Source organism: Sceloporus undulatus, chromosome 7 (assembly GCF_019175285.1).
Source record: "Sceloporus undulatus isolate JIND9_A2432 ecotype Alabama chromosome 7, SceUnd_v1.1, whole genome shotgun sequence".
Lineage (NCBI taxonomy): Eukaryota > Metazoa > Chordata > Lepidosauria > Squamata > Phrynosomatidae > Sceloporus > Sceloporus undulatus.
In genome coordinates this window covers 30,649,983-30,676,436 of record NC_056528.1, presented here as the reverse complement: position 1 = coordinate 30,676,436, position 26,454 = coordinate 30,649,983, and the positions used below count along the sequence as shown (strand labels likewise).

General features: G+C 47.1%; 2 protein-coding genes across 6 annotated transcripts in view; one reads left to right on the top strand and one right to left on the bottom strand.

Moving 5' to 3' along the window:
• Window positions 1–1,258: 1,258 nt before the first annotated feature.
• Window positions 1,259–20,264, top strand: LOC121936431 (Krueppel-like factor 5). Its single transcript, XM_042478667.1, has 4 exons — window positions 1,259–1,555; window positions 10,764–11,664; window positions 12,004–12,063; window positions 17,035–20,264. The coding sequence occupies exons 1-4, from the start codon at window positions 1,388–1,390 to the stop codon at window positions 17,211–17,213; spliced, it is 1,308 nt and encodes a 435-aa protein (XP_042334601.1). The 5' UTR covers window positions 1,259–1,387; the 3' UTR covers window positions 17,214–20,264.
• Window positions 20,265–23,401: 3,137 nt separating this feature from the next.
• KLF8 (Kruppel like factor 8) overlaps window positions 23,402–26,454 on the bottom strand; it is a 39,758-nt gene continuing 36,705 nt past the window's right edge. For all 5 annotated transcript variants that reach the window (XM_042478669.1, XM_042478671.1, XM_042478668.1 and 2 more), the window contains one exon: window positions 23,402–25,115. In XM_042478669.1, the coding sequence (XP_042334603.1) occupies window positions 24,934–25,115 (182 nt within the window). In that variant the 3' untranslated portion in view covers window positions 23,402–24,933. The remainder of the gene's footprint in view (window positions 25,116–26,454) is intronic.

The window sequence follows — 26,454 nt, the reverse complement described above, 5'->3', positions numbered from 1 at the left end:
CCACAAAGGCACAACCTTGAGTCTATCAGCCGTCCGTGTCTTGGATTGTCGGAGGGAGCAGGAATACGTGAAGACATTATCTTTGGCTTGGAGAGCCTCTGTTGGCGCAGTAGAAACGTGCGCTCTGGACCCCACAACATACTCCAACTCCCAGAATTCCATAGCCTTGAGCCAAGGCAATCAAAGCAGTGCCAAACCGGGTTATTTCTCCAGTGTGGATGCAGCCTGAGGTTGCTAATTCTCCAGTTTTGGAGGGCTCATTTCAAGCAAGAGGAAAGCCCTAGTGAAGGCCTCCAGCTATAGTTTTTCAGCACATTTTAATGTCTAATATTTGTAACTTTTTCAATGATTTGATTGGTTTTTGTCACACTCCTGAGTTGGTTTGACTGTTACACGATAACCTGTGTGTGTGTGTGCAATCTGATTTTTAACCTTGTTGCATCCTGGTCTGGGGTGAAGGGCCTGGGAATGAGCTAAATAGGCTTTCTGCTCATGAAATGTCAGCATTGCTTTGGGGAGAAATGTTAGGAAGTCCAACGACATACGGTTGCCAGACTGAAAACTAAAAAGGGCTCCTCTCCTTTTGACCGTTGCACAGGAGGAGGGATTTCTGCAAGCGTTCCTTGTTACCAGCTCAAGCAACCATAGTTCTGCCTCTTTGATGGTTGCATAGAAAGAGGAATTTGTACATTACTTGTTCCCTGGTTGTGCATCAAGCAACCCCGACTGAAATCCCCCTTAGAGGGAGAGGAGCCCTCCCCAGTTTTCCAACTGGCAATCCTACCAAAGAGCCATCCCCAAGTCCTGTGTGTCTGGCTGGCAGTGGGGAAACCTGTCCCGAGCGCATGGGAGGTCAACCCTATTTAAGTAAGTGAAAAGATTCTCCAGATAAGCCTGGGGCCACAACAATACAGCACACTTGCCACCGAGCTGTTTACCCTGGAAGCACCTTGCAGGGAACTCTCGGCCCCCCTTCTCTGCTGGCTGCCTATGCGCGAACATGGCTGAAGGCCACAGGGCTACAGCAGCCAGACCCACATCTCAGCCTCCACTCCTCACTTGTGTCTTGGGTGGCCTCAAGGAAGAAGGGCTTGGCCCTCCCATTGGCCAAAGCAGAGCCAGCTCCCTCCCCCATTGGCTCCCCAGGCCTGTCAGAGTGACATGTACCAGGTGAAAGCACCGCCCCCTTGAGGACAGGTGAAGCTTTTCTGCAACAATTTGGGATCCTTAAGGCTACAGAGCACCTGGATTCCTCAAGACCAGCCTCAAGACAAGGCATGCTTCGCAGTCCCTGAGCGCTCGCCACGCTGCCCCCCAAAAGGCCTGGTTTTCCTCCCCTGGTTTGGTTCTGCCACCCAGCAAAGTGGACTCAAGGGAACCAGGCAGGATGAGCACCACTGGGATTGTCCTGAGCACCCCACTTTCGGACGAAAGCCCAGCCTTCACCCCCCTGAAGCCTGTCGCAATGTCTAGGGAGGCCAACGAAGACCCGGCCGTCTTCGAAGACATGAAGCCCCCCGTTCGAATGCTGGAGAACCCACAGGATTTGGCACAGGTAAGCCGGCCCTTGGGATCCTCATGGCACCCAAATACTCTGGATTCGCTGGTGGCAAAATGGAAGGCTACCATTTGGTCAGAGGGCTTCCTTTTAAGAGGTCTGACACTGTTCTCCTTCCAATTGGAAAGGTGGTGGAGATGAGTTGTGCAAAAGGTATTGGGAAATGGAGGCCTCCCTTCGCATGAAGGTGTTGGGGGGTCACAGAAGTTTGCTAAGGAAGCAAGATATGATTCATGCCGGAACAGAGGATTGGGGTTTGTCTGGGATTGGGGAGGCAAAGATTTTTTAGGGTGAGTCAGTGAGACTGAGTGAGCTGTACATTTTCTTATGGAGAGAAACAATCAGCTGTGAAAAAAAGTTAGTTTGGCGAACCTCCGCTTTTGGCTTTGGCCTGTTTGAGCCCGTTTCAAAGTTTTGGGCAGAAGCGGTGTGCTTTGGGTAGGGCCAAAGAGGCACTTTCAGGGGAAGGCCAGACCGAATAAAGGGAATAAAGACAATGGTTCTAAAAGTCAGGCCTCCCTGAGTGCATTTTGGTGCTTTTGGAGCAAAAAAAGGTTTGGGATGGGCTGCCTTCCTTTCTCCGCGAAGAGGAGGAAGATGTTTTGGCCAGGTGCCCCGAGGGAGGAGGGCCTGGCTGGACCGAGAAGGGGGGCATTACGTGCCATTCTTGGGCTCTTGTTTTCCGAATCACCAGAATGGAATTCTCCTTGAGATTCTCCAGGTTTGGAGGCTTCCCTCTGAGCAGCAGAGGCAGCAAGGAGAGAGATAAAGGGCCGGATAAGGAGGGAAGGCAAACAGGCACCACATTGCTGCACACAAATGCATGCACACCCCACATGCGCTTCATTCGGGCAAGAAGAGATCTCTGTCCCTTCCTACTTTCATTCTTGCTGGGGAGGAAACAGAGAGCAAGCAAGACCCTGGGGTGGGGGGGGGGAAGGTTGCAAAGGCCCAGCTCAGGGCCTGTAACTTTCCTGATTCCCTTGGCCTTGTAAATCAGTGTGCAATCTGAATTGATGGATCGATTCGACAGCAGAGCGTGGTTCCCAATACATTTGCCCCAATCACATTTTTCCCCTGTAAAATAACCCACTTGTGGTTCACATTGACGAATGAATCGGTTCAAAATGGACCCGCTCCAGTTGCTCAAAGGGCAAATTTAAATCAATTCCAATCCGTATCTGGTTCACACTTGCACAGAATTGATTTATCCAAAATGACATGGAAAAAATCAGCACATCAAAAAGATGCGGGTTAAATGGATCTAGCACATGCCCCCCCTCTCCGAATTGCTTTGGCGATTTGATTCAAGTGGGAACCAGGGTAATTTAAACTGGTTCAAACTGATTTGTGATCTGGTTTAAAAAGGTAGCGGGAATCAGGCCCTTATGACCTCCTCATTGGTCTCCTCTTAAAATTTAGCCAAAATAGGGGTGGATGGCAGGTGGAATTGGTTCAAAGCAAGATGTTGGAGTTAGAAGAGGTCAAAGAGGGGATGGCTGCTCTCTCCACATGAAGAGAAATGGTGCCAAGTACATACCCTTCAACAATTCATGGCTGAAAAGCAGGACATGCATGTGGCCAAGCAACATCAGTGTGGTCAAGATGGTGCCCGTTATTAAAGAACGTGCAAGTTTGCAGAGGCTACAGCAGTTTGCTTTTGCCTGAGCCTCCTAGGAAGGGCGGCATTAACCCCCTTCTGATCCACTCCTCCTCTCCTCCTGTGATAATTGAGTATAAATTGCTTTTGCACTTTAAACTCAGTTTGCAGCCCTTGAAGGGCAAAAGGGGACAAGAGGGAGGAGGACAGAGAAACTGGGATGTTTTAAAAAGAACTGAAAAATGAGATAACAGAGGAAAAACTGAGGCTGCCTCAGACAAAATGGGACCATTGGAAGTGCCAGAGGTTGGGTGCATGGAGGTGCTCCATGGGATTATGGCCACAGACAATCTCTCCTGGGCTTCTGGCTCCAATGGGGTCAGGAACTGGAGTTTATCCCACGGAGGCAAATTGCTGTGGTTGTGAAGGGGAGAAAAATCAAACTGATAAGCCCTATGGCAAGATGTCCCAGGAGAAGCAACTGGGAAGGCAGCAGCCACCGGTCAGCTGTAAGATACTGTGCAACCTCTCCTCTCCGAAATAATGGAAAGCCAACCTGAGGAAGGGCAGGGAGCCTTGCCAACCCTCTGGGTATATGGAGTTTATCACATGGGACAGATCTCATGCAGAAACTGAATTTAAACTAGAGGAATACAAAAGTGGGTAGATTTTCAAGAAGGAGAAAGAATGCGACATTTATTCGAACGGAAAGTCAACAAAACCAGCTCCTTTTCACCTTTGCAAACTTCCCAAAGTAAAAACGAGTAGGTTTTGTTGACTTTCCGTTTGGGTTAACATTGTGTTTTTTCACCTTTACACAAACATGTCTGAAAAACTACCCGCTAGGCCCATGTAGTAAGCTAGCAGCACATGGGAATGGCTTTCCATGCGATGGGAGAAATGCTCCATATGCAATAGGCACTCTCTACATTGTGGGTCTCATGAGTTGCAGATGTTGCCCCTTCCCATGCTTGCTTTTGGGCTCATGGCTTCCTTCTCCACCCAAAAGACCCAACAAAGGCCACCAAGGCTTGGGCTGGGCAGAAGGAGAAGGCAGACATTACAAGAGGAACCACCTCCTGCCCTCCATTTTGGGCATTCCAGGAAAGGCCTGCTGCAGCTCAGAGGGAGAAATGAAACTGACTCACACAAGTCCTCTCTGCTTGCAACTTTTCCCAAAGATAGCAAGATCATATCAGAGACCAAAATCCACCTCTCTATCTTGTTCTCCTTTTTAAAAAATGACATCCAGGATCATGTGGGCCCCACAGAAGAACATTGGCTCTTGGCTTCACGTGGGAAGAACCAATTCTTGTAGATGTCATATTCCCATTTCGGTGGATTCTTTCATTTGTGCATGTGTGTCTTTTTGTGGCTCGACATCTCAAAGTCTCCCTCCATTTTCTCTTTCTAAGGGGAAGCAGCACGTTGGTTAATGATTAACCTCAGGTGCCAAGGCTTCCTGGCGCCATTTTGTTGGCAGTGAACGCGGTAAAGTCAAGGAGCGGTGCCCATGCCAGGGCTGGGGCCGGAGGGTGGTTTGCAATTGACTTCCCAAAAGAAGGCAGTTTAAAAATCAGTGGCATTTTCGTCCCTCGCCCCACAATTTCTGTGAGACCCCCTTGTTCCTCTTTAGCCTGGCTGCAATGGAGGAAAGGAGCCCAACTCTCCCTATAGATCAGATGCCCTACGGATCGCAGACTCTCCGCTGAAGTAAATTTAATCCATTTATTCCCCAACTTTCACCTAAGATTAGATTTGGGGCAGATAAAAAAAAGGACCATTTTAAAGAAGTAATTTAAAATAAACACCTGAATAAGCTTGCTTATTAAAAACAGCAAGAGGCAGCATGATGTAGGGGTTTGAGTGTTAGACTGCAATCTGTGGAGACCAGGGTTCGAATCTTGGTTCGGCTATGGAAACCCATTGGGTGACTTTGGTCAAGTCACACTCTCTCAGCCTCAGAGGATGGCCATAGGAAGCTCCCCTCTGGAGAAACTTGCCAAGAAAAATAGGGTTGCCTTAGGGTCGCCATGAGTCGGAAATGATTTGAAGGCATGCTAGAACAACATTAAAAACGGCATGAATTTAAAAGCATCCAAAACACAAGAATGTGGATTAAAAACTAAGCACAAGACCCTTCTGCTGCAACATCTTAGTAGCCCTAAGCTTCTCTAAATAAGAAGGTCTTTGCCTACCTTTGGAAGAGGGTTCCACATTTTGGGTGCAGCCACAGAGAAGTCCCTCTCAATCACATCATCTCCTTGTGATAATGGTGGGACTCAGAGAAAGCCTTCCTCCAAGGATCCTAAAACGTATGTAGGGTTCCTACAAGTAGAGAAGGAAAAAGCAACACCTGTGCCTGGAGACAGCAAAGAAATGGGCCAAAGTGGGCCCAGAACCTGTCCAAAACAATGTAGAAATAATGCAGTTTGGGAACACTTTAAGTGCCATGGCTCTGTCTTACAGAATCCTGGGATTTGTAGCTTTGTGGGCAGAGAAGGCTAAAGACCTTATAAAACTAGAAATCTCAGGGTCCCATAGGAGGGAGCTACAGCACTTAAAGTGGCCTCGAACTGCATTTCTGAGCCCAAAAATAATGCAGGAGAGAGGGAAAATGGCTTTGTATGTTGATGCGCAGAGAGGACACTGAGGGTGTATCCACACTGGAGACATAACCCCGGTTTGGCACCACTTTTCAGCATCCTGGCTCAAGGCTATGGAATTCTGGGAGTTGGAGTGTGTTGTGGGGCCCACAACAAATTCCAACTCCCAGAATTCCATAGCCTTGAGCCAGACAGAGTTAAAGCGGTGCCAAACCGGGTTGTGTCTCCAGTGTGGATGCAGCCTGAGGCATCCTCTGGATGTGAAGGTGGCAAAGGGAGCTGCCGGCTGCCAGGATTTCCTGGAAGGCGCAATGGAGAGCATCTCCAAAGCCAAGATCTCAGCCGGATTCGCTGGCGCCTTTGATCTCTGGAGGGAAGACTTGGCTTCACCTGCCAGGCCAGGTGATTTCTTGGGTGACTGACAGCCTGGGTTTGCGCTTACAACATGCGTCTTATTGGAGTCTCACTGAGGCAAGCGTCTTTCCTGGCTCTTCTGCAGTGCACCGTCTCTTACCTTTGGAAATCAAAGTGATATTAATTGACGTTAATTGACTTCTCCTAAGTATAGTCTGTGCATTCTTGCAAACTCTGGAAACTTTCGGTTTGGAAGGAAAAGGCTAGAGCATATTCAGCCCTCTATATTCGCAGATTCTGCATCCGCAGATTCAACCGTCTGAAAAATTCCAAAAGCAAACCTTGATTTTGCCATTTTATAAAAGGACTCCATTTTGCAATGCCATTGTATTTAATGGGACTTGAGTATGCATGGATTTTGGTACCCAAGGGGGGTCCTGGAACCAAACCCCAATGGACACCAAGGGTCCACTGTATGGCTTTCTTCTCAAACCACTGTTTCCTAAGGAAACTGGACTTTTGACCTGTCTCTCTATGGGCCATCATTTTGTCCTTTGCAAATGGGCTTCCTGTGTGGTTCCACTGGAGATGATACAAAGAGGGCATTTGCATCCTTTCCAGAGAGAAGGAGGGGAAATGCAAACTGACCTATATATGTGTTGGCGGCGAGGAAACAAGGGGCTCCTCAAACAGTCATGCAGAAGCCTCTCTCTTACTGACTGTTGGTTTGACAGGAGAGTCCATCTCTTTGAAACCCAGGTTGGCTATGATATGCACATCAATGCACAAGGCACATCAGTGTGGAAGAGCACCATATGTGCTCCAGTTCTGCAGCCTTGATACAAATACTCTCATTCCATTGATTGCAGGGGCATTTGGTTGCACATTCAGTGCTACAACATGACAATTCACCAATGAGGTGGTGTTGCACAGCCGTGGCATGAACGTAAAGTTATGCTCCATCTTCTTCATATGGGATCCAGTGTGTGTGTGTGTGTGTGTGTGTGTGTGTGTGTGTGTTGTGTGCCTTCAAGTCATTTCCAATTTATGGCTGCTCTAAGGTGGAGCTAACTAGTGAGAATGAATGTACTTTACTGGTGTTACATGTTCTGTTGTTGTTGCTTTTCCAGCCCAGCAAGGAGCAGCCGCTGGTGCCAACCCAACATGGCTGCCTCCAAGGGCTTCAGCGCTCTGTGCGCCATCGTTCTTTCAGAGCCAGTGGAGCTTCCTGGCCGCGCGCTTGCGTTCCTGACAACCTTTGTCCCCCTCCCACCTTAATCCCTTTTGTGCGTCAGTTCCATGTTGGGACAGATATACCCACACACACATATATATCTATTTTTCTGTGATGGAATTGGCCAACATTGGAGGGGAACCAAGAAGGATGAGATCATGTACGGAGGACTCAGGTTCCCAAAACTTTCACGCGGAAAGCAACACGTAGCCTTGTAGTAGAGGTTAACCCCTTCCTTCGTGGAGATTTCATCTTGCTCCTCTCTTAGAAGACCATGGCCCCTTGGAACATGGCAACAAACCCAATGCAAGCAGTTCATTGCCCTCTTAGTGAGCACTGAGGCTGGTCTTGGAAGGATTGTGGCATGTACCCTTTCCATAAAAATCCTTTCAGGAAGGAAATGGGGAGATGATAAATGGAACAGAACGATTTGGAAGAGGGCAGAATGGATAAGGGGGCCCTCCGTTTTGGAGGTCCAGAACCTTTGAAGTCAACCAGGTGGTTCGAGGAGAGATTTCTGCCCTTTCCACCTCCATTTTCTGTGCTTGCATTTTACTATTTTCAGTGCAAAATAATTTTGTGAAATGCCTTTCTTGGGTCCTGGCATAGGATCCTAGAAGGAGTCCAAAGAACCAGTTTGGGAATGCAGGAATACACAGCTGAAGCACTCCCAAATGGGTGGCTAATGAAAGGGAAAACCAAAGACTGTCATTACACCAGCCCCAGAAGTGTATTGGAGAGAAGGCAAAGGGGGCAGTCAGACTTCCGGGACTTCAACTCCCAAAATCCACTGAGGCGTTCACAGTCCAAGCAAAGGAACATGGCTAGGATCGGACTGGGACCACAACCATAACCAGCAACCTAAAAGGTCCAAGAATATTAGAAGATATAGTTGGATCTGAATTAATGCGGGTTACAATTTCAGAGGAGGAGAAGGCAGGGATGGCTGGTTGGTGGAGGTAAAAGAGACCATGAATCCACTTTGGGTTCTAGTCTGAACTTGAAGTGAGCTCTCCAAGGTGCCACTGAAACCCATCATCCTCCACTATAACCCCCAAAAGGTTCAGGTTCACCACCTTGAATGTCTCCTTAAAGGTTCAGATGAAAGGGCAAAGGCAATTTTTGCCACCCTCCTGACATGGAAGATGGTGGAAAGAGGGTGTTAATGGATGCAGCTAGCCGGGGGGTACCATCGGAGGGTCCTTTGCCCACATACTCCTTCTGTGCCCCCCTTTCCTCTGCCCATCTGGGTTGGTGGGTTTAGGGGTCTCAAGAAGGAAGAGAACGGACGAGAGACAGAAACTGGCTGAGCCTGAGGTCAATACCAAGACTGAATGATCAGAGAAGCAAATATTTGCCTTGGTCAATATTTTACCAGGGAGACAATAAAGATTGACATTGAGCCAAACAAGGCTGTAAGTACATTCTGTTTAAGAGCAGTATCTTTTGAAGGAATGCGGGCAAAGAGGCTGAGGGCAGAGCTTTTTAATCGGTGCCTTTTCCTCTACATCGCTGGCAATTGCTTTTTGGGGTTGGTTTGGGGGTTTTGGAGCTTGAAAGCAACGCAGGGTCTCCTGTTGCTTTCCAATTAAGAAAAGGCGGAAGAGGAGAGATTTCTGGCCCTGCAAGGCTGGGCTGTGTACCTTGGTCCCTCTCGCTATCTGCCTTCAGGGTTTGCTGCTATCAGGGCGATCAAAGGCTGGGATCTTCTATTATGTGGGATAATCCGTTAGGAATGTTTGGACAGGGAGGATCCTGGGTACAAGGAGTTACGCTGCTGGCACACTCATTGCAACCGGCCCTATGGCCAGAAAGACAGAAAGGAAGTACTAGGACCACCAAGAAAGAGAGGAAAAGGGCCAAGGTGGCCAAGGCAGCCCAGACTTTCCAGGTCAGGAGCATCCTGGGCCCTCAGATTTCAGAGCCAAACCCCAAAACCAAGGTTGATGTCACGGAGGACCGACCCAGATTGTGTCATTCCCCACAATGCATTAAACATCAACTGCAAACACCTAGGATATGTCATTAGCATCACAGAGGCCAAGCCTCACGAAGGAGAAAACGTTTCTCTGGGTGGAAATTATGTTTTCCAAGCTCTGCCCTAGAAAACAAAACACACTTTCCCAAGCTCTGTTTTTAATGCTTTTGCAAACACTGCTTTTAAGGACACATAATAATAATAATAATAATAATAATAATAATAATAATAATAATAATAATAATAATAAGAATTTTTCCTGTACAAATGAATTTGTCAACCTTCCAATATTCTAACATTGCAAATAGTTCACACCTAGAACCTGTGTTGCATTCCCTTGGTCACTCTTTGCCTACCCCCTTTTCACTGGTATTTTTATATGCTCAGCTGAACAGAATTCGTATTGAAGGCAATGTTCGACAGTGGAAGGAGCTGCTGCCTCGGAGGTTGGTGGAGTCTCCTTCCTTGGAGATTTGTAAGCAGAGGATGGACGGCCATCTGTCACATGGAGGTTTTGGATGGCGTATTCCTGCATGGCAGAATGGGGTTGGACTGGATGGTGCCTTGTGGTCTCTTCCAACTCTTAACACATAACGCTCAAAGGGGTCCCAAGGGACACCATCCAAGCCTTCCTCCCTGGGACAGAAGGCCATCCAGTCTCTGCTTAAAAACCTCCAAAGAAGGAGACTCCACCAGCGTCCGTTGAGGCAGCTGCAGCATATTCTCTTCTTAAACAGCCCAAACCACCAGGAAGTCCTTCTTAACATTTCGGTGAAATCTCTTCCCCGAAAGTGCCTTCCTCTGGGTCTAAGAGAGATTCCCACCTCTTGGCCTCTTGAGCTGCTCTGTGTCAGGCTCTGAGCAAAGACCACCCTTTGCAAGAGCCAGGAGCAAGAAAGGCCAGAAATGCCAAGCTCCCCAGGCAAAGTGCTTCACTTCACGGCTGAGGTATGTGCGGCATTTAGATCCGGCTTCAAGGGTTCCTTGGAAGCGTTGCTCGTGTTAAACACACACACACACAATCGGTCAGAACTGTTGCTCCTCTGCGTGTTGGCGGTAGCAATGGGGGCCATTAGGGGCCCTTGGTCTTCCAAGCCCTGCACTGAACAGAAAACACATACACTCCCCAGCTCTGTTTTTAAAAGCCCTTTGCAAGCACTTGCAAGGAAACATGAAAGTTGTAGTCCAAAAGAATCTTCCTCATTTACTTTGAAAGAGTCTGCACTCACTGCTCCAAGAGGCCGAGAACACACAATTTGTGTGTGCAATTTCCAAGGCAGTGCTCTTGCTCTGAGATTCCTTCTCCTCACTCTGAGATCCAAAGAGCTTACTGGAGACCCACTTGGAGTCATAATCCAGTTGCCAGTGCTATTGCATGTGTTACTGAATTACTCTTTCCCCATCTCTCCCTCTCTCTCTCTTTCACCATTTAGGCTCGCTCCGAAATGGACAAGTACCTCTCGGGCCAAGCGCTGCCGGTGCCAGCCGTGCCAGACAAGAAGTACCGCCGGGAGAGTGCCTCCGTGGTGGATGAGTATTTCTCCATGGAGAAGCCGTCCTCCATGCCCTACAGTGTGAACATCAACGTGATCCTGCCGGACACCACCCACCTGCGCACTGGTCTCTATCGGCCCACCAAGCCCCTGGCGCCTTTCCCTCAGATCAAAATGGAGCCGGGAACCTGCTTTGCGCAGCCTTGCTCCTCCGCGGCTGGAGGGGCCACCCAGACTCTTCCGGACTTCACCAGTGTATTCAGCATGCCGCAGTCGGTGGCAACAAACAACATCTTTGTCAAGCAAGAGATGCCTTCTGAGATCCCACTGTCTTCCAGTCTGCTTTACCAGTTGCCAGTCGGCAGCGGTGGCAGCAGCGGGGAGATGACCACCATGGCCCACTCCACATGTGGCACCACCGCCATCAGCACCATCAATGGGGTGGCCATGTCCACCAGCAGCGGCTCCGGGCTGGACTCCCGACACGTCCGGCTGGGAGGGCAGGTCAAGCCGTTCCAGGTGGCGGCCTCCCCAGGGCAAAGTGGATTCAACATCCCTGGGGAATTCTACCCCGTGCCAGGGGTCAGTTTGCCCCCTTCGCCCCCCAACTCCCAGCCCGGGAGCCCCGAAAACCAGCCGGAGCTGATCAACACCATATCGCCTCCGCCGCCTTATGAGGCGGCTTTTGGACTGAAGCTGGCCCCAGCGCGCCAGATCCCAACGCTCCCCAATGGCATCGGGACCCTCTCCCAGGCGCACATCGTGATGCAGACACCTAAATACAACCGGAGGAATAACCCAGAGCTGGAGAAGAGACGGATCCATCATTGCGACTACCCAGGTAAGGAGGCCAGGGAAACTGTCTCAGCTTGGCAGCGGAAAATTCAGGAATGCTTTTATGCAAAGGAAGAATACAGTCAGCTCTCAGTAGCCATGGATTTTTTTATCCATGGATTCAAGTGTCTGCGGCTTGAAAATATTTTTAAAAATATATAAATTCCAAAAGCAAACTTTGAGCATCTGTGGATTTTGGTATCCATGGTGGTCCCTGGAACCAAACGCCAGTGGTATACCAAGGGCCTGCTGTATATCATAACAGTAACAACAGTAATAAGGTTGACACATTTGGGGTCCACATGCCAGCCTTCTCACATTGATCCATCTTTTCTGTTCTTTGCAGGTTGCACAAAGGTTTACACCAAAAGTTCACACCTGAAAGCACACCAGAGGACTCACACCGGTAAGTGAGCATTTACAAATGAACAAAAGTGACAGTGAATTCATTTATAAGGGGCAACTTTTCCCAGCATGTTTTCTACGGGAGAATGCTTTTTAACCATGCAAGTTAGCACTGCTATCAAATCTGTTAAAAATATATTCTGATTTATTGCAAAAATCTGATTTTTGCCCAATGGCAGAGCTGGCCCTGGCTGGGGCTCCCAGGTGGAAGGGAGGGCTTGAAGCTGGTTTGGAAGATTAGCATCATACAGACTGAGTCCCCCTTATCTGGCATTCTGAGCCTGAAATAGTCCAGAATCCAAAATTGTCTCCATAAGCGGCTCAGATAGTGGCACCTTTGGTTTCTGAGCGTTCAAGCGTATATAATTTCTTTCAAACTTTGTTTAATAACTTCTGCAAAGTTATTAAAACATTGTGGATAAAATTACCTGAAACATAAATGAATGCCGTGTTTAGGCTTGGTGCCATCTCCAAGATATCTCATTATGTATATGAAAACATTCCAAAATCCGAAAACATCCAAAACACTTCCGGTCCCAAGCATTTTGGATAACAAGAGAGACCCAGCCTGCAATACATAAAAAAACAACAGCAACCACATATCAAGCTATTGAATATTTTAAAAAGGTGAAGGTAAAATGATCTAAAACCATGTATGTATTCAGATTTTGGGTGAAACCCTTTAGTGTTGAAGCAGTCGCCTCGGGTAGTGTGTTTTCGGAGGTGTCAAAGAAGGATGCCAGGTGCACGACTGGTTTTAATGCCATGGTGCCAGTTGGTTAGCTGTTTTCACGCTGGTGTTTTATCAGCATGTCCCTTGTTCCCTCATAAATCAGCTTTATAGCCACTGTCTTGGCCTTTGGGCTGTGCTTGGCTTTATTATTGTTGTTGTTATGCTTCAACCAAGCACAACCAAGCAGCCAATGCTGGCAGCAGCCCCAAGAAGGAGTGTTCCTTCTGGGGAACAAGAAGGAAGAGAGGGTGGCATGGAGATCCATAGGAATTCACTAGGCTCTGGACCAGGGCAATGATGGCCCATAGAATGCCATGCACCAACAGATGAAGCCATGCTCCTCCTTGCTGGGTCTCATAATTTTCCTTCCATGCATTTGAAGAAGACAGAAGAAATTCACAAAGGATCCTCTTCTGAAATAAATCAGTCTTAAAGATACTACAGTGGGCCTTTGGTATCTGCTGGACTTTTGTTCCAGGACCTCCTGTGAATACCAAAATCTGTGCATGCCCAAGTCCCATTAAATACAATGGCATAGTAAAATGGTCTCCCTTCTATGAAATGGTAAAATCAAGCCTTGATTTTTGGAATATATATGATTACCCCACAAGGAACTAGTGATGGAATTGATGTGGCATTACAACCTATGGCTCCTCTCCTTTTCACATGACGTCGTCACTCATCCGTTGCTGATTAGCTGTTATACCATTATTATTGCACAATTGCGAATTGAGGGGCATCTCTCATTGCATGATAATAACAGTATAACAACAGATCGGCAACGGACGAGGGACAATGTTGTGCAAAAAAGGAGAGGAACCGTAGGTTGTCATTCCACTTCAGTTCCATTTCTTCATGTGTTAATCTTAATATTTTCAAAGTGTGGATGATTGAATCCATGGATACAGAATCCATGAACTTGGGTACTGAATGGAAACTTCATTTGGGGGGAACAGATTTCTTATTGAGGGATACAATGTCCTAACCCCATCTTTTGTGGTTCCATCCCTTCATAGCTTTCTGACTTTGGGAACAGAGTCAGAGCAAGAGGAAACCTTTTTCCCTTCCTAAGAGGGCCCCGCATGGAAATGTGCCAGTTTCTTGGCCTTGCCGCTTGGACGGGACACATTCTCCCAGAAGTGTCCTTTCCTGGAGGCAAGGCTTGTGGGTCTGCAGGGGGTCCCATTCCTCCTGGCTCCAGCAGCCTTGGGAGATTAAATATATAACCGGCCCGTCCGATGGCGGCCGGCGGGCCCATTGTCTGTGGCTGCCCTGCCATGTTGTCCGGGGGAAGGAGCCAATTTGGGGGACAATGGAAAGCATTCCGTTTCCATCCAGGAAACCAGTTTAGCCATTGTCTGGGAGAGAGCGCTGACCCTACCTGGGACAATGGTGGGGCTGGCCTTTTGGTTGGTGTGCTGAAAATAAGCCCCAGGTGTAGCTCTGTCGAAGGAGAACCAGGGGGAGGCTGTAAAGTTCTCTGCAGCCGGCTCATAAATTGCTCAGAGATTCTTTTTTAAGGGGGTCATAAAATGCCATTTCACTGCCCAAGGCCAAGGCGCGCCTCGCCATTCTGGCCTGATCCGGACGCTGACCTGCTTTGCACCTGTTTGGGTGGACAGGAGCCCATTCCGGCCGCACCTGCCTGGGGATAGGTGTGTGCCTGCTTCCAGAGCATGAATGGATGTGTCCCTGAGGAACACATAGATTGGCCATGTGGGCTCATGCACAGCCAAGTTTGACCAGTAAGAGTCCAGTTCAGGGCCCTGACCAGTTAGAAAGCTGGCTGGATGAACCTAGTCTGGTTGCTCTTGGTCCAGCCTACCTTACAGGGTTACGCTGAGGATAACATAAGCAATTCCCAATACTCTCCTGCATTCCACAGATGGACAATGGAATACAAACACAAATATAAATTACATATGTTGATAGTGGGGCCTCTTGCTTGATACGTCTGCATTAAACTTACAGGGCAACCTGCCTTCGCACACCCTTTTACATCTCTACCAAGGGTGCTATCAAAATTAACACTAGCCCCTGGAAAAGTCACTGTTTTGGACAAAACCCCCCAGAACCCCCCAGCCCTTATGGCCTGTATCCATACCAGCCACCTTGAATCTCATTTTGGGAGAAAGGCAGGATATAAATTCCATAAATAAATAAATACTGTCACTGGTTGGCAGGTTCTTTCTTATTGATCGATCGATAGGCTTCATTCGTATCCCCACTTTCTCCCAGTGTGGGACCCAAGGCAGTTCTGGGAGATTAATAGTCCAAAAATGTAACTTTTCCAGGCTCTGAAAAAGGCACCATTAATAGGATCAACAAGGAGAGAGAAGATCCCAGAATCTTGCTAACTGTTTGGAACGGATAATGGAAACCCACCTGGTTTAGTAACCTCTGTCCCACCCTACCACCATTTGAAAAAATTGCCTCTTTTTGGACTATAGCTCCCAGAATCCTTCTGCTAGCATGGCCAAAATCCTACTAGCCATGCTGCCTAAGAGATTCTGAAAGTTATTGTTAAGTTAGGCTGGTCCTGCTGCCACAAGGTTGTGAGTTCAAACCCAAGGCTCCAAGGTTGACTCAGCCTCCCATCCTTTTGTAGGTCAGTAAAATGAGTCCTCAGCTTGTTGGGGGCAATAGGCTTATGCATTGTAAACCACTTAGTTCACTATAAAGCAGTATAGAAATGTAAATGCTATTGCTACTGTCCCCAAATGTTACATCTCCATGCTCAGTTTTCACCCCAGAGAATGGACCTTCTCCTTCTAATCCATAGAGGACCGGAGGAGGAAATGCAAACATTTGGGTTTGCACACACTGGCTGCTTGCTCAGGCTTTGCAAAAGGGCCGCACCCAGACCCAGTCGGTTGCAATGGGGCCCCAGAGAGGAGTGTGTATATTTGTGTTTGTATGTATGTGTCCCGGAAGCATGACAAGGCAGGGGTGCCACGCACAAATAAATCTGGCTTGAAAACATGTGAGCAAAAGCTGTGGAGACTTGGCTGCTTCTGCTGCCTCTTCCAACGGAGGAGCAAAGCAAGTGGGAATTTGGGCTGTGTGTCTCCCTCACCAACTCTTTGCGTTCGTTGGCCAAGATTTCTGGGAAGTAATGAGTTGCGAAAATTGTTACGTAAAACTACATATCAAAAGTAGCACAACCGAGTGGGAACAAGGTTGTTTCGCTGGTGCGAGAGGTAATGTGTTCTAGCACTTCCTCGCATTACCTTGAAAGCATTTTGACAAGAACGTTTCAAGTTTCACATCGGTCTCTTATCAGTCCTAAAGTATGTTTTTACATAATGAGAATTAATAGAGAGGAACTAACAACAAGTAATGCCACAAAACATACCCAAGGGTAGCCATGTTGGCCATGCAGCAAAGTACCAAAACATCAAAAGTCCACAAAACAGCGATAGCCTTATTGGGCTGACCCTATGTACACATGTAGTTTGTGCATTTGGTTAATCCAATAAAGGTGTGTGTGTGTGCACATGTGCACACACACACACACACACACACACACACACACACACACACACATATGGATTTAAGTAATGCCACAAGTTACTTTAAAAGGTCACAGTGAATACAGACAATGACTTAATTCTCAAAGAACGTACTGTAAAAAGCAGCAAGGACAATCACAACCTTTCACCTGTTGCTCTGGTGCATCTCTACAGCCCTGGATTTGCTATGATTAACTTAGGAGCCCAGCCATTTATAACTTTAGTTACCAGCTTTTGTGTCACCGTTTTTACTAACTGTTCTAACTTTTTTACTTGTTCGCTGGATTAACATCAGTACTAAGAGGACTTTTCTTTCCTGGGGGGCAGGAGACGGTGATGCTGACCATTCCCAGTAAACACCTGTCGCCTTTGGGAGCCTAATGGTTGTGTGCTTCCCAAGAGTTGAGGCGATGCATGGTGCCCTCCAACATCTGGCAGAGGAAAACAGATGTGGCCAAGCAATGCCAGAGTGTGGTTAAGGGGGCAAAAGGAACTAACATGGAAAAACAATTGAGCTAGGAAAGGCTGGAGCAGTTTGCTTTTGCCTGAGCTGACAGGGAAGGACAAGATTCTTCCTTCTCCTTGTTATTGAGTCAATGGGGTTGAAATGACTTTTGCATTCTGAACTCATTTTGCAGCAATGGAAGTAAGCCGAGGGCAATGGGGGGGAAGCATAGTTGGAGGGCATGCTGATGTCCTGATGGGTATCCCTTCTTCTCCTTCCCAGGGGAGAAGCCCTACAAATGCACATGGGATGGCTGCGACTGGCGCTTTGCCCGCTCGGACGAACTGACCCGGCATTACCGCAAGCACACCGGGGCCAAGCCCTTCAAGTGCCTGGCCTGCGGCCGCTGCTTCTCCCGCTCAGACCACCTGGCTTTGCACATGAAGAGGCACCAGAACTGAAGAGGACATCCTACCCTCTTCTCCTCCTCTTCCTCCGTTGCTCCCCTTTTGTACATAGGAACCTCGACGGCCCTGCGATCAAAGGCCACTCACACATCTGACTCTCCCGGCTTGGCTTTGCTGATGCCACAAAAAATCCTGGGCAACATCATGGCTCTCAAAGAGAAATGAAGTCGCGGACGGGAAGCCTCCTTCTCCCAATTTTGTACTCCGGAGGAACGTGCTATTTATTTCTGCTTCTTTAAAACTATTGTCCTCTTTTAACTTCCTGGGGATAACCAGGCTCAGGACTTGCAGGATGGCAACCCTTCCATGCTTAGGGCCTGGGTCCGAAATTTGCCTCTTTGCTCCTTTTTTGCCAGAAGTGTGTAAACAATATCCCTGCTATGGTTTTTATCCATGGATACTACTGACTTTATATGAACCAGTTTGGAGGGTGGAGGAAATCCTTTGTTTTTGGAACTACAACACAGAGACCTAGAATGCACTGAGAGGCCACCCTCTTGACCCAAATGGACTCCTTTTGGGTTCTTCTACTGAAAAACTACTTATTCTCTTTCTTCTCTCCTGCTGGCTCCTCTCTTTTGCTGGGCCTAGATGTGGATTTTAAAGCCTCTGTGGGAAGGACTCATGGTTTGCCTTAATCCTTATGTAAGTCAGTCATTCGGATTGTGTCTCCCCTACCTCACAAATATAGGATCAGAAGGATGTTCTGCTGGCCCCACAAACCCCAAGGCAGATGTGGGATGGAGTGGCCAGTCTGGCATCTTCTCAGGCCTTTCCAAAGTTTGCTACGGACAAGCTGACACTTCAAATTAAACAGCAGAAAAGAGAAGAGCAAAATCTTTCTAGTGAGAGGAACCACATGGAAGGAGTGATCTTCAGAATGGGTTGAGGAAGCAGACTTGTGGGTCTCTTTTTGGCCTTTCTCTTGCAAAGGACTGGGCCACCAGCCCTCTCTGGGACACAATCTTTGCTTCTCGTGTTTCGATTTTGACAAAGGGCTGCCTGTCCAGCTTTGCAGCTAAAGCATCCAGCAAGGATTGCGCATCATGACTATTGTTGTTACCGTTATGGGCCTTCAAGTCATTTCAGACTTTATGGTGGCCCTAAAAGCAAACCCTATCACGGAGTTGTCTTGGCAAGATTGCCTTCAGGGGGGCCTCAAAACAAAAGGAGGTGCAACTCCCTGGACGGAGTGTGTCTCTTTGCTGTGTGGTGTATGCCTATGAAGTTGCATGCTTTCATAATGTGATGTCTTCACAAATTGGCTGGGAAGGAGGGCAATAGAGTTGGGGGAGATGCCAAGCACACTTTCCATTTGCTTCAGTTAGAGTCACCCTGAAGCAAGCACTGAATCCGTTGGGAAGGGAGGGCTGCATGGAAACCTATGGGGCTGTGTGTGTTTTGTGCCAAAAAGTCTTCCTTCTGCATCTCTTCTTCCATGCCAGATTGCACAGGAAGATAGGTGCAGGCTGCCTTCTCCCCCATTCTCCCCCCCCCCAATTTTGGGAGAAAAGGTGCCTCTTTTCTTTGCATTAAAAATACTGGACCAAGGTGCCTTTGGTCTCTTCGGTGACATCCTTACATCTTCTCAGATGCCCAAGGAGTAATTTGAGCAGTTTTCATTGTGACAAAGTCTTGGGGAAAATGCAATGGATATTTGCAATTCAGGGCTTATTCTGTGCAAAATGTGTGCGTGCGTAATTATTTTGCACAAAAAGTAGTATTTTCTGTGCAGGAAACAAGGCCTTTTCTGTATCAAAAATAATATATCTGTGAAGATTTGTTATTTTACCTACAGAAAATGCGGCTTCTTTTGAAGAAAATGTTGCTGTCTGTGCAAAACTAAACCGAGGGTTTGGGTATCCCCTTTGGCTTCTTAGCTTGCCCCCCTCCTGCCCCAAAAGGCTGGGTGGGGTTTTGTATATAGAAATGATAACTGTACAGAGTTTTGTATATGCAAACCATAAAGGATAACGTTTCCCTTTTATATAAGTGTGTATGTCCGTGCGTGTGTATGATATACCCACAAAAACCACACCATCAGTGGGTGGAAAGTTTATATTTTGCTTCTAAGATGTAATTGCGTCGGCATTTTGTAATAAAACTCTAGCAATGACAGGGGAACGACACGCATCCTTCCAAAGGCTGAGACCCCATTTTCTGCAGCAATCAAACCAAACAGTCCAGTTGCCCCTAATGCAGAAAGGGATACAGAAGGGCAACCTGGGGCCACTTTTGTGGCCCACAGATGTTAAAAGCAATTTTTGTGTGTGCAAAAATGCCTCAAATGCCCACAAATTGTCTATAGGGAGTATGGGGCAGCATCTTTGCCACCCTTTATGCCCCTGAGGCTTTTTTCAGCAACAGGAGATGAACAGGAAGGGACTTCAGGGTCAATACTTGTTGCAAAAATAGGCATCTTTGGAATCTAAAGTAGCCAAAGGACTCTCCAAAATATGCTACCTAAAGGGAATTCAAGGGTACGGTGGAGATGTATGGTCCTCACAGGTTTCCTGGGTGTCCAGCCTCCAACCATTGTCCACTCATGGCATACATTTTCCACCTAGAGGTCAGTGGTAGGAACTTAGAATGGCTTAATATGTTTGCAATCTTACCTGGACAGGATGAACAGGTATGTTTAAGCTCCTCTTGGGCTGGCATCGAGCGTCCTGCAAGTCCATGGCTGTCAGGTCCAAAGGTGGAAGAGAAAGGAATAAAGTTAATCCCTTGCATTTGACAAAGAGCTCAGTGGCATCTGCAAGCTGTCCATATACACAAACCTTGAGCCATCGACCGCCCCTCCGTCACACAAGGATTGTAGGGTCTTCCAGAGGAAGTCAAGGGGAGAATTGCATTTTGGAAATGAGTGTGAGAAGGAATCTCTCTCCCCAGATATATATATATATATATAATTTTTTTAAAAAGACAAATAAAACACAAACAGAATGGCCTTGCTTCTTGTTCCCTGCAGGAGTTAAAACTCCACGTGAACGTTGTTTTTAGAACATATGTATATATATTTTATATATCTATTTCTAAAATGGAATAAAATAAAACAGGTGCGTATCTCCACTGTGTTTGGAATCAAGTTACAGGTGGGGAATGCGACGTGTTTCCTGGAAATGGAGGGCACTGGGCAAAGTGGACAATGGGTAAAGGCCTGGCATGGCAGACCGGACCTTGCTTTTTTTGGGGGGGGGCAATGTCTGTTGGAAGTTTGGGTTTCCATTGTTTTGGAAGAAAGATATCAAAGCTAAAACTGTTAGGAATCAGCTCTCTTGTAGCAGAGGAGCCTTCCTCAATCTGAGGTTACTGCCTCAAAATAAACAAAGCAGGTAGTTTCAGGTTACAGACATAGACATAAGTTTACTAATGGCATTTGCATTTACATATGGAGAGCCTACATCCTAACTAGTGAGTGAAGGAAATTATTTTGTGGTTGTTGTTGTTGTTGTGTGCAAGTCATTTCTGACCCTAAGGCAAATCTGTATTTAATAGGGTAACTTTATAAGCTCAAGTAAAGCAGCCAAAAGGGCTTGGACAATGAAAAGCAGGGGTCAAACCGAGAATCAGGTCTCCAGACTGCAAATATTGCAAACCAATTATGGATTTCTTTGCAATGAATTTGCACCATCCACACAAGATGTACACATTCAAGAACTAACAATATAAAAGGTGGTAGCAGATAGCAACGTAAGGGGGTTGCAGAGAGTTACCTGACCAGGTAACAAGCAACACCTTTAAACCATTAAACCACTACGCTGCACTGGCATTTATACCTGCGTCGCATTTTCCAGGCTAAAACCCCTGCCCTTCGATTCCTTATTCCCAAATCTTGCAGAACTGCCACAAAATGAAAGCTTGGGGGATTCCTCCCAGGACAATCCCCGCTCCACCCAAAATCCCCAGGCGATGAGACACGGGTTCAATGACTCTGACTGGCATCGGCGTCATTTCCCCGAAACCAGAGTGAGTCCTCTCACCCTCCACTATTTGTCCGTTGCCTCAGCGACTCTAAGTCTACAAACAAACTCTTTGATTTCTTTAAAAGGAAAGGCAATTAACCTCATTATATCAAAGGTGGAAATTCCTGCAGAGAGAAGGGAGGGAGGAGGAGGCAATGAACCTGCACAGAGGCGGAGAGGGAATTCGCACTCGTTGCCACTGTTACCTACCCTTAAGTTGATTTCAACTTATGGCAGCCCTAGACGCTGGTTTTGGTTCTGGTACCAGTCTCCTTTTCCTCCATTCTGAAAAGCTGAAATGCTCCTCTGACCTAAGGAACATTTATCAGCAACAGGACTGTTATTTTGCCATATCCCAGGCAGTTTGGCCCTATGCTCTACACACAGAGAGCAAAAACACACAAACTACTTTGAAACTGAATTCCTTCCTCGTGTTGAATCAAGTTCCTCAACCTTATCCTTTAGATGACATTTAAAATTATTAAAGATTGCTTGTGTATTAAATGGTCCCAATTGCTTCCCAAAAGGACCACACAGCAAACCAGAGACAAAGCAATGCAAGCATTAAAAGAGGCCAAACCAAATATCAGATGTCTTGGCAAGGTAACCCAGTGTCCATCATCAGTTGTGCGGTTGTTTGGAAGACTGGCAATATGCAACATGCATTGCTTTACTGTATTAGGAATACGCTTTTGGAAAATGCCTGGAAACGCTATAAATTACCTTATGGCATGTACAGGACTGAAGTGACAACCATTTAAGGTGGCTTTGACTTGCCTTTTTGCAAAGCTTAACACAATGGTCCCTCTACATTCACTGGGGTTAGGGATGAAGGACTGCCAGGAATGTGGAAAAACCACAAAGGGTTCTTTTTACCTAAGAGAACACCTCTCTAGGAATCTCCAGGTCCTCCAGTGCAACTCTATGGCCAATAGCTGCCAGGGGTTGACCAAAGAATCACATTTGAGGACCTATAAACACCTAGAGAAGTGTTTCCTCTGGTAAAGCCAAAGTCCTGAAGGACAACTCTATGGTTCATGTCCAGCAGAGTTGCGTTGGAGGATTTAGAGATTCCTAGAGAGAAGCATACTAATCAAAACCGCAAATCATCAAATCCGCAAAAGCCAAAGCCGCAAACGTGAATATAGTCCGCCCTCCATATCCATGGATATTTTTTATCCACAGATTCAAGCATCCACATCCAAAGTATGGAAATACTTTAAAATATATAAAAATTCCCAAAAGGAAACCTTGATTTTGCCATTTCATACCAGGGACACCATTTCACTACTACGCCATTCTATTTAATGGGACTTGAGTATCCATGCATGGAAGGAACCCAGCGGATGCCAAGGGCTCCCTGTAGTTATTTTTCCAAGCCCAGGGCTCTCCTTATATTCAGGGAAGTCAGCTTCAGTACAGATCTATTTCACGTTCTGAAAGATTTGGCATCAGGAGAAGAAGCTTAATACAAAACCAAGACCTGCGCAGCAATTCCAAGTTTTCCAAAGCTTAGTCTTAGTGCCTATGAGTATCCAGCAGCACCCTCTGCTGGCACAACTAAGTGTGCACTACACACACAACCAAAGGGACAGGAAAATGGTTGTGCGACCAACGGATAGAGTAGAAAATCAATGCCTTTGTTTCAAAGCACTGGGTGACATGTAAAAAATGTTTTGGCATTTAAAAAAAAATCACTGAATTTTATTATCTATTGTACAAAAGCTACATTTTGGTGCAAAAATAGAAGCTTTCGGGACAAAGCCAAAGTTTTGTACCTTTTTGCACCACAGAAAAGAAGTGGAGACCACATACCTCTGTAGATTTGCATCTTCTTCCACTACAGAAGAGCAAATACGGACCAGGTACTCCCACAAATTCGCACCTTTACAAAGAGCCAAGATAGCAAAGCATTGAAAAGTGCACAACGTTTTCATAATTCAGCCCAGTGGGGAGAAGAAAACTGAAATTATTCCTTATGGGCAAGAATGAAGAGGAGATTTACACTCCTAATCCTAGCCAAGTGCCAAGAAAAACCAAGCTAAGACTGGTTTGGACCTGTGGATCCCTTCCCTCAACCCCCAGATCTGACCCAAAAGCAGAATTGACCGTGCAAAGGATTAAGAGTAGTATGACATTAGTAAATGGAGATAAGCAGTTTCCCTGGGCTGAATTTGCAAGAGAGAGAAGATGAGAAGATACAACACACACGCAAAGGAGTTTTTGGAAAACCATGTTCATATTTGACTTCCCCAAAAGCAGGGAAAGAGGAGCAAAAAGAAGGTTTAAAAATCCCAACAGGTGTCTGTGATTTAAATGGGATCCCGGCAGTTCTTTGGACCTTCATTGTAAACCAAGTTCGAATGCTGTGCTTCCAAGGCTTCTGCCAGGATCCGGTTCCTCTCTGCAGAGGGATACGTAACCCACCCGCCCCGAAACACACTCCCAAATTCATTTCTGTGCAGGTCACCAAGTTGGGAGAATCCATCCATCTTGTCCACCCCAACATTGTACCCAGAATTTAGAAACCCACTGAAACACGCCTCACATCTGAGTTGTCGTCACAGTTCTCCGTTCCGCAAAAGTCCTCCCTTTTTCTTGTTTCCGCACCCCGCTTCCCATGGTTGTCATCCACCCTAAAACAAACGATGTGCCACCTTTTTGCAAACCACCCCCCAAAAAACTAACAGGGAAAAATGCATCAGTCTGTAATGGGATCAGGCCCATCGCAGGTTGAATCAGACCAAATTAAAAACAGTCATCCTCCCACCTCTCTCTCTTTCCATCTTGCATACATATCCACACACACACACTTCTCAAAGATCAACAGAATTTCATAGTTTTTTAAAAATGGGATCTTGCCGTCAAATTTGGCAACACAATTTGATGAAATCAAGTCTTTTCATAGTCAGGAGAAGGGGTACAAATGTCCGAAGTTGAAGGGTCTGCCTCTGCCTGCAAAAACCCATACTTGAATCAAGTCAGGCAAACCCCGTCCTGAATTTCTGAGCATCCAACGATGGATTGATTCCAAGCCCAATTTCCAGTGCAGACTCTTGTTTCGGCACTTGTACATCAAAACTCAATTATGCTTTTCCCAAGTGCTTCGCAGTTCAATGGGAATGTTTTCGGCGCTCAGAGGAGGAAGCTTGAACTCCTCAAACGTCCCTGGGGTCAGCTATAGGGAGAGATACGGACCAGGTAACCACACAGAAAAGAGGTGGAGACCAGGCACCTCTGCAGATTTGCACCTTTTTCCACCGCAGAAGTGCAGATATGGACCAGGTACTCCTGCAAATCTGCACCTTTTTCCGTCACAGAGAAATTAGGAGTAGGGTGAGGGTCAGGTTTCTTCACATCCATCTTTCTGCAGGAGCCATTGCCTGAGCCAAACAACGTCCATTCTAGCCAACAAGACATCAATCTGGCTTGGACCTCTGGAGACCCACCATCTGCCCCTCTGGTCAGACCCCCCACCCCACCCCTGCCCCATTGCCAGACATCCCCAAGAAAAGACACCTTCTTTGCCCCACGATGCAAAGCTAAGAAGCCAACGGAAGGATGACCCTCTGGCTCATTTGGTGCAGTGGCAAGGACCAGGGTGGGAGGGGAGGCTCTTTCGATGCTGGCTCCATCCATTTGCAGCAAAGGCAAGAATTGGGCGAGAGTCCAACGGGTCACTGGGGGGCAGCTCTCCTCCTCCTCCAGTGGCCGGACTGGGGGGGTGGACAGGACTGGGGTCAGCCTCCTCACATCATGATGTGCCTCCGGCGGTGCAGGGCCAAGTGGTCAGAGCGGGAGAAGCTGCGGTCACAGTCCGAGCAACGGAAAGGCTTGATGCCTGTGTGCTTGCGGAAATGCCGGGTCAGCTCATCGGAGCGGGCGAACTTCCAGGGGCAGCCCTCCCAGGTGCACTTGTAGGGCTTCTCTCCTGCAGAGAGGATGGCGATTGGTGAGGATTTATTTTTTGTTTTTCTTCTTATTAATATTCAGTTACACTCATCCTTCCACATTTGCTGGGTCAGGGGCACAGGACCCCCATTGTGCTGGAGGAGCTACAAATGCCTAGCAGAGTGTTCTCTCTAGGAATCTCTTGGTCCTTCAGTGTGACTTTTTGTTAAAGCTGACCACAGAGTTGCGCTGGAGGACCTAGATGTTCCTAGAGAGAACGTATTAATCAAATCCATGAATAATCAAATCTGCAAAAGTCAAAGGCACAAATGTAGAGGGGTGAGTGTAATATAATATAACAATTAATATTATATATATTATAATATGTATAATATAATGTAACAATTAATTAGCAACCCCTATTCCATCCATGAGGTCCTCCCCCACAGGTATCCTAGCAACCGCCTCCATCCTCTGAACCCGGGAGTATCCTAGCAACGCCTTCCTCCCCGGCAACCCACACGTTTGCTTTGCTCTCCTTCGCTGAATCCTTCGTTCTTCCTCCACGTCGGAGGGAAAATAAACCTTTTGCAACTCAGTGGCTCCTTTTCTTGGCTTTTGAAGGTCAAACAGGCTGGTAGCCGAAAATGGGCTGAATTGCCCACTTGTGATTTAGGACAGGCTCCCTGCTTACCTCTCTTGTTTGCATTACTCTCTCAAAGGGCTGGGAAAGCCCTCTCCAGATGCTGTTGGACTGCAACTCCCAGCATTACTCACCATTGCTGGGAGCTGTAGTCCAACCACAGCATTTGGAGGCTTAAACGATTGTGATCATGGACCTAAAATGTAGCAGGGCTCTTCTCTGTCTTTGGTCATGCGAGTGCCATTTGACTGCAGCTCCTATCATTCCCCACCATCGCTATCACACCTGATAGTCTATGCCACACAGTATGGGGTCCCTGATTACCTGGGACAGGCCTAGCAAGGAGGAAACCTTAAACCCAGGATTTGGGGCATCTGCAACTGTGGCCCTCTAAATAAATTCTGCTGGGCTACAGCTTCCATCCTTCCTCACCTTTGGTTATGTTGGCTAGAGGCAGTACAGTACATGAGCCCTAATTGTTTGGATCTCTGCCTTAACTGAGGGGCTGAGATTTCCAGGGGGAATAGGATGCACTGGAAAATGAGAGGCCTTTAAGCCAGAGGACCTGCTTCCCATGCACAAAATCCTGGATTCAGTCCCTTGCAACACCAGTTTTTAAGGCTTCAAAGAAATGCCAGCTGGAAGTACAGGGTTTATCTGTTTTGCTAGATAAACCTAACGCCTGACATGATGGATGCAAGAGCAGTGCAGAAGCCCTCGGGGTTACCTGGCTTCA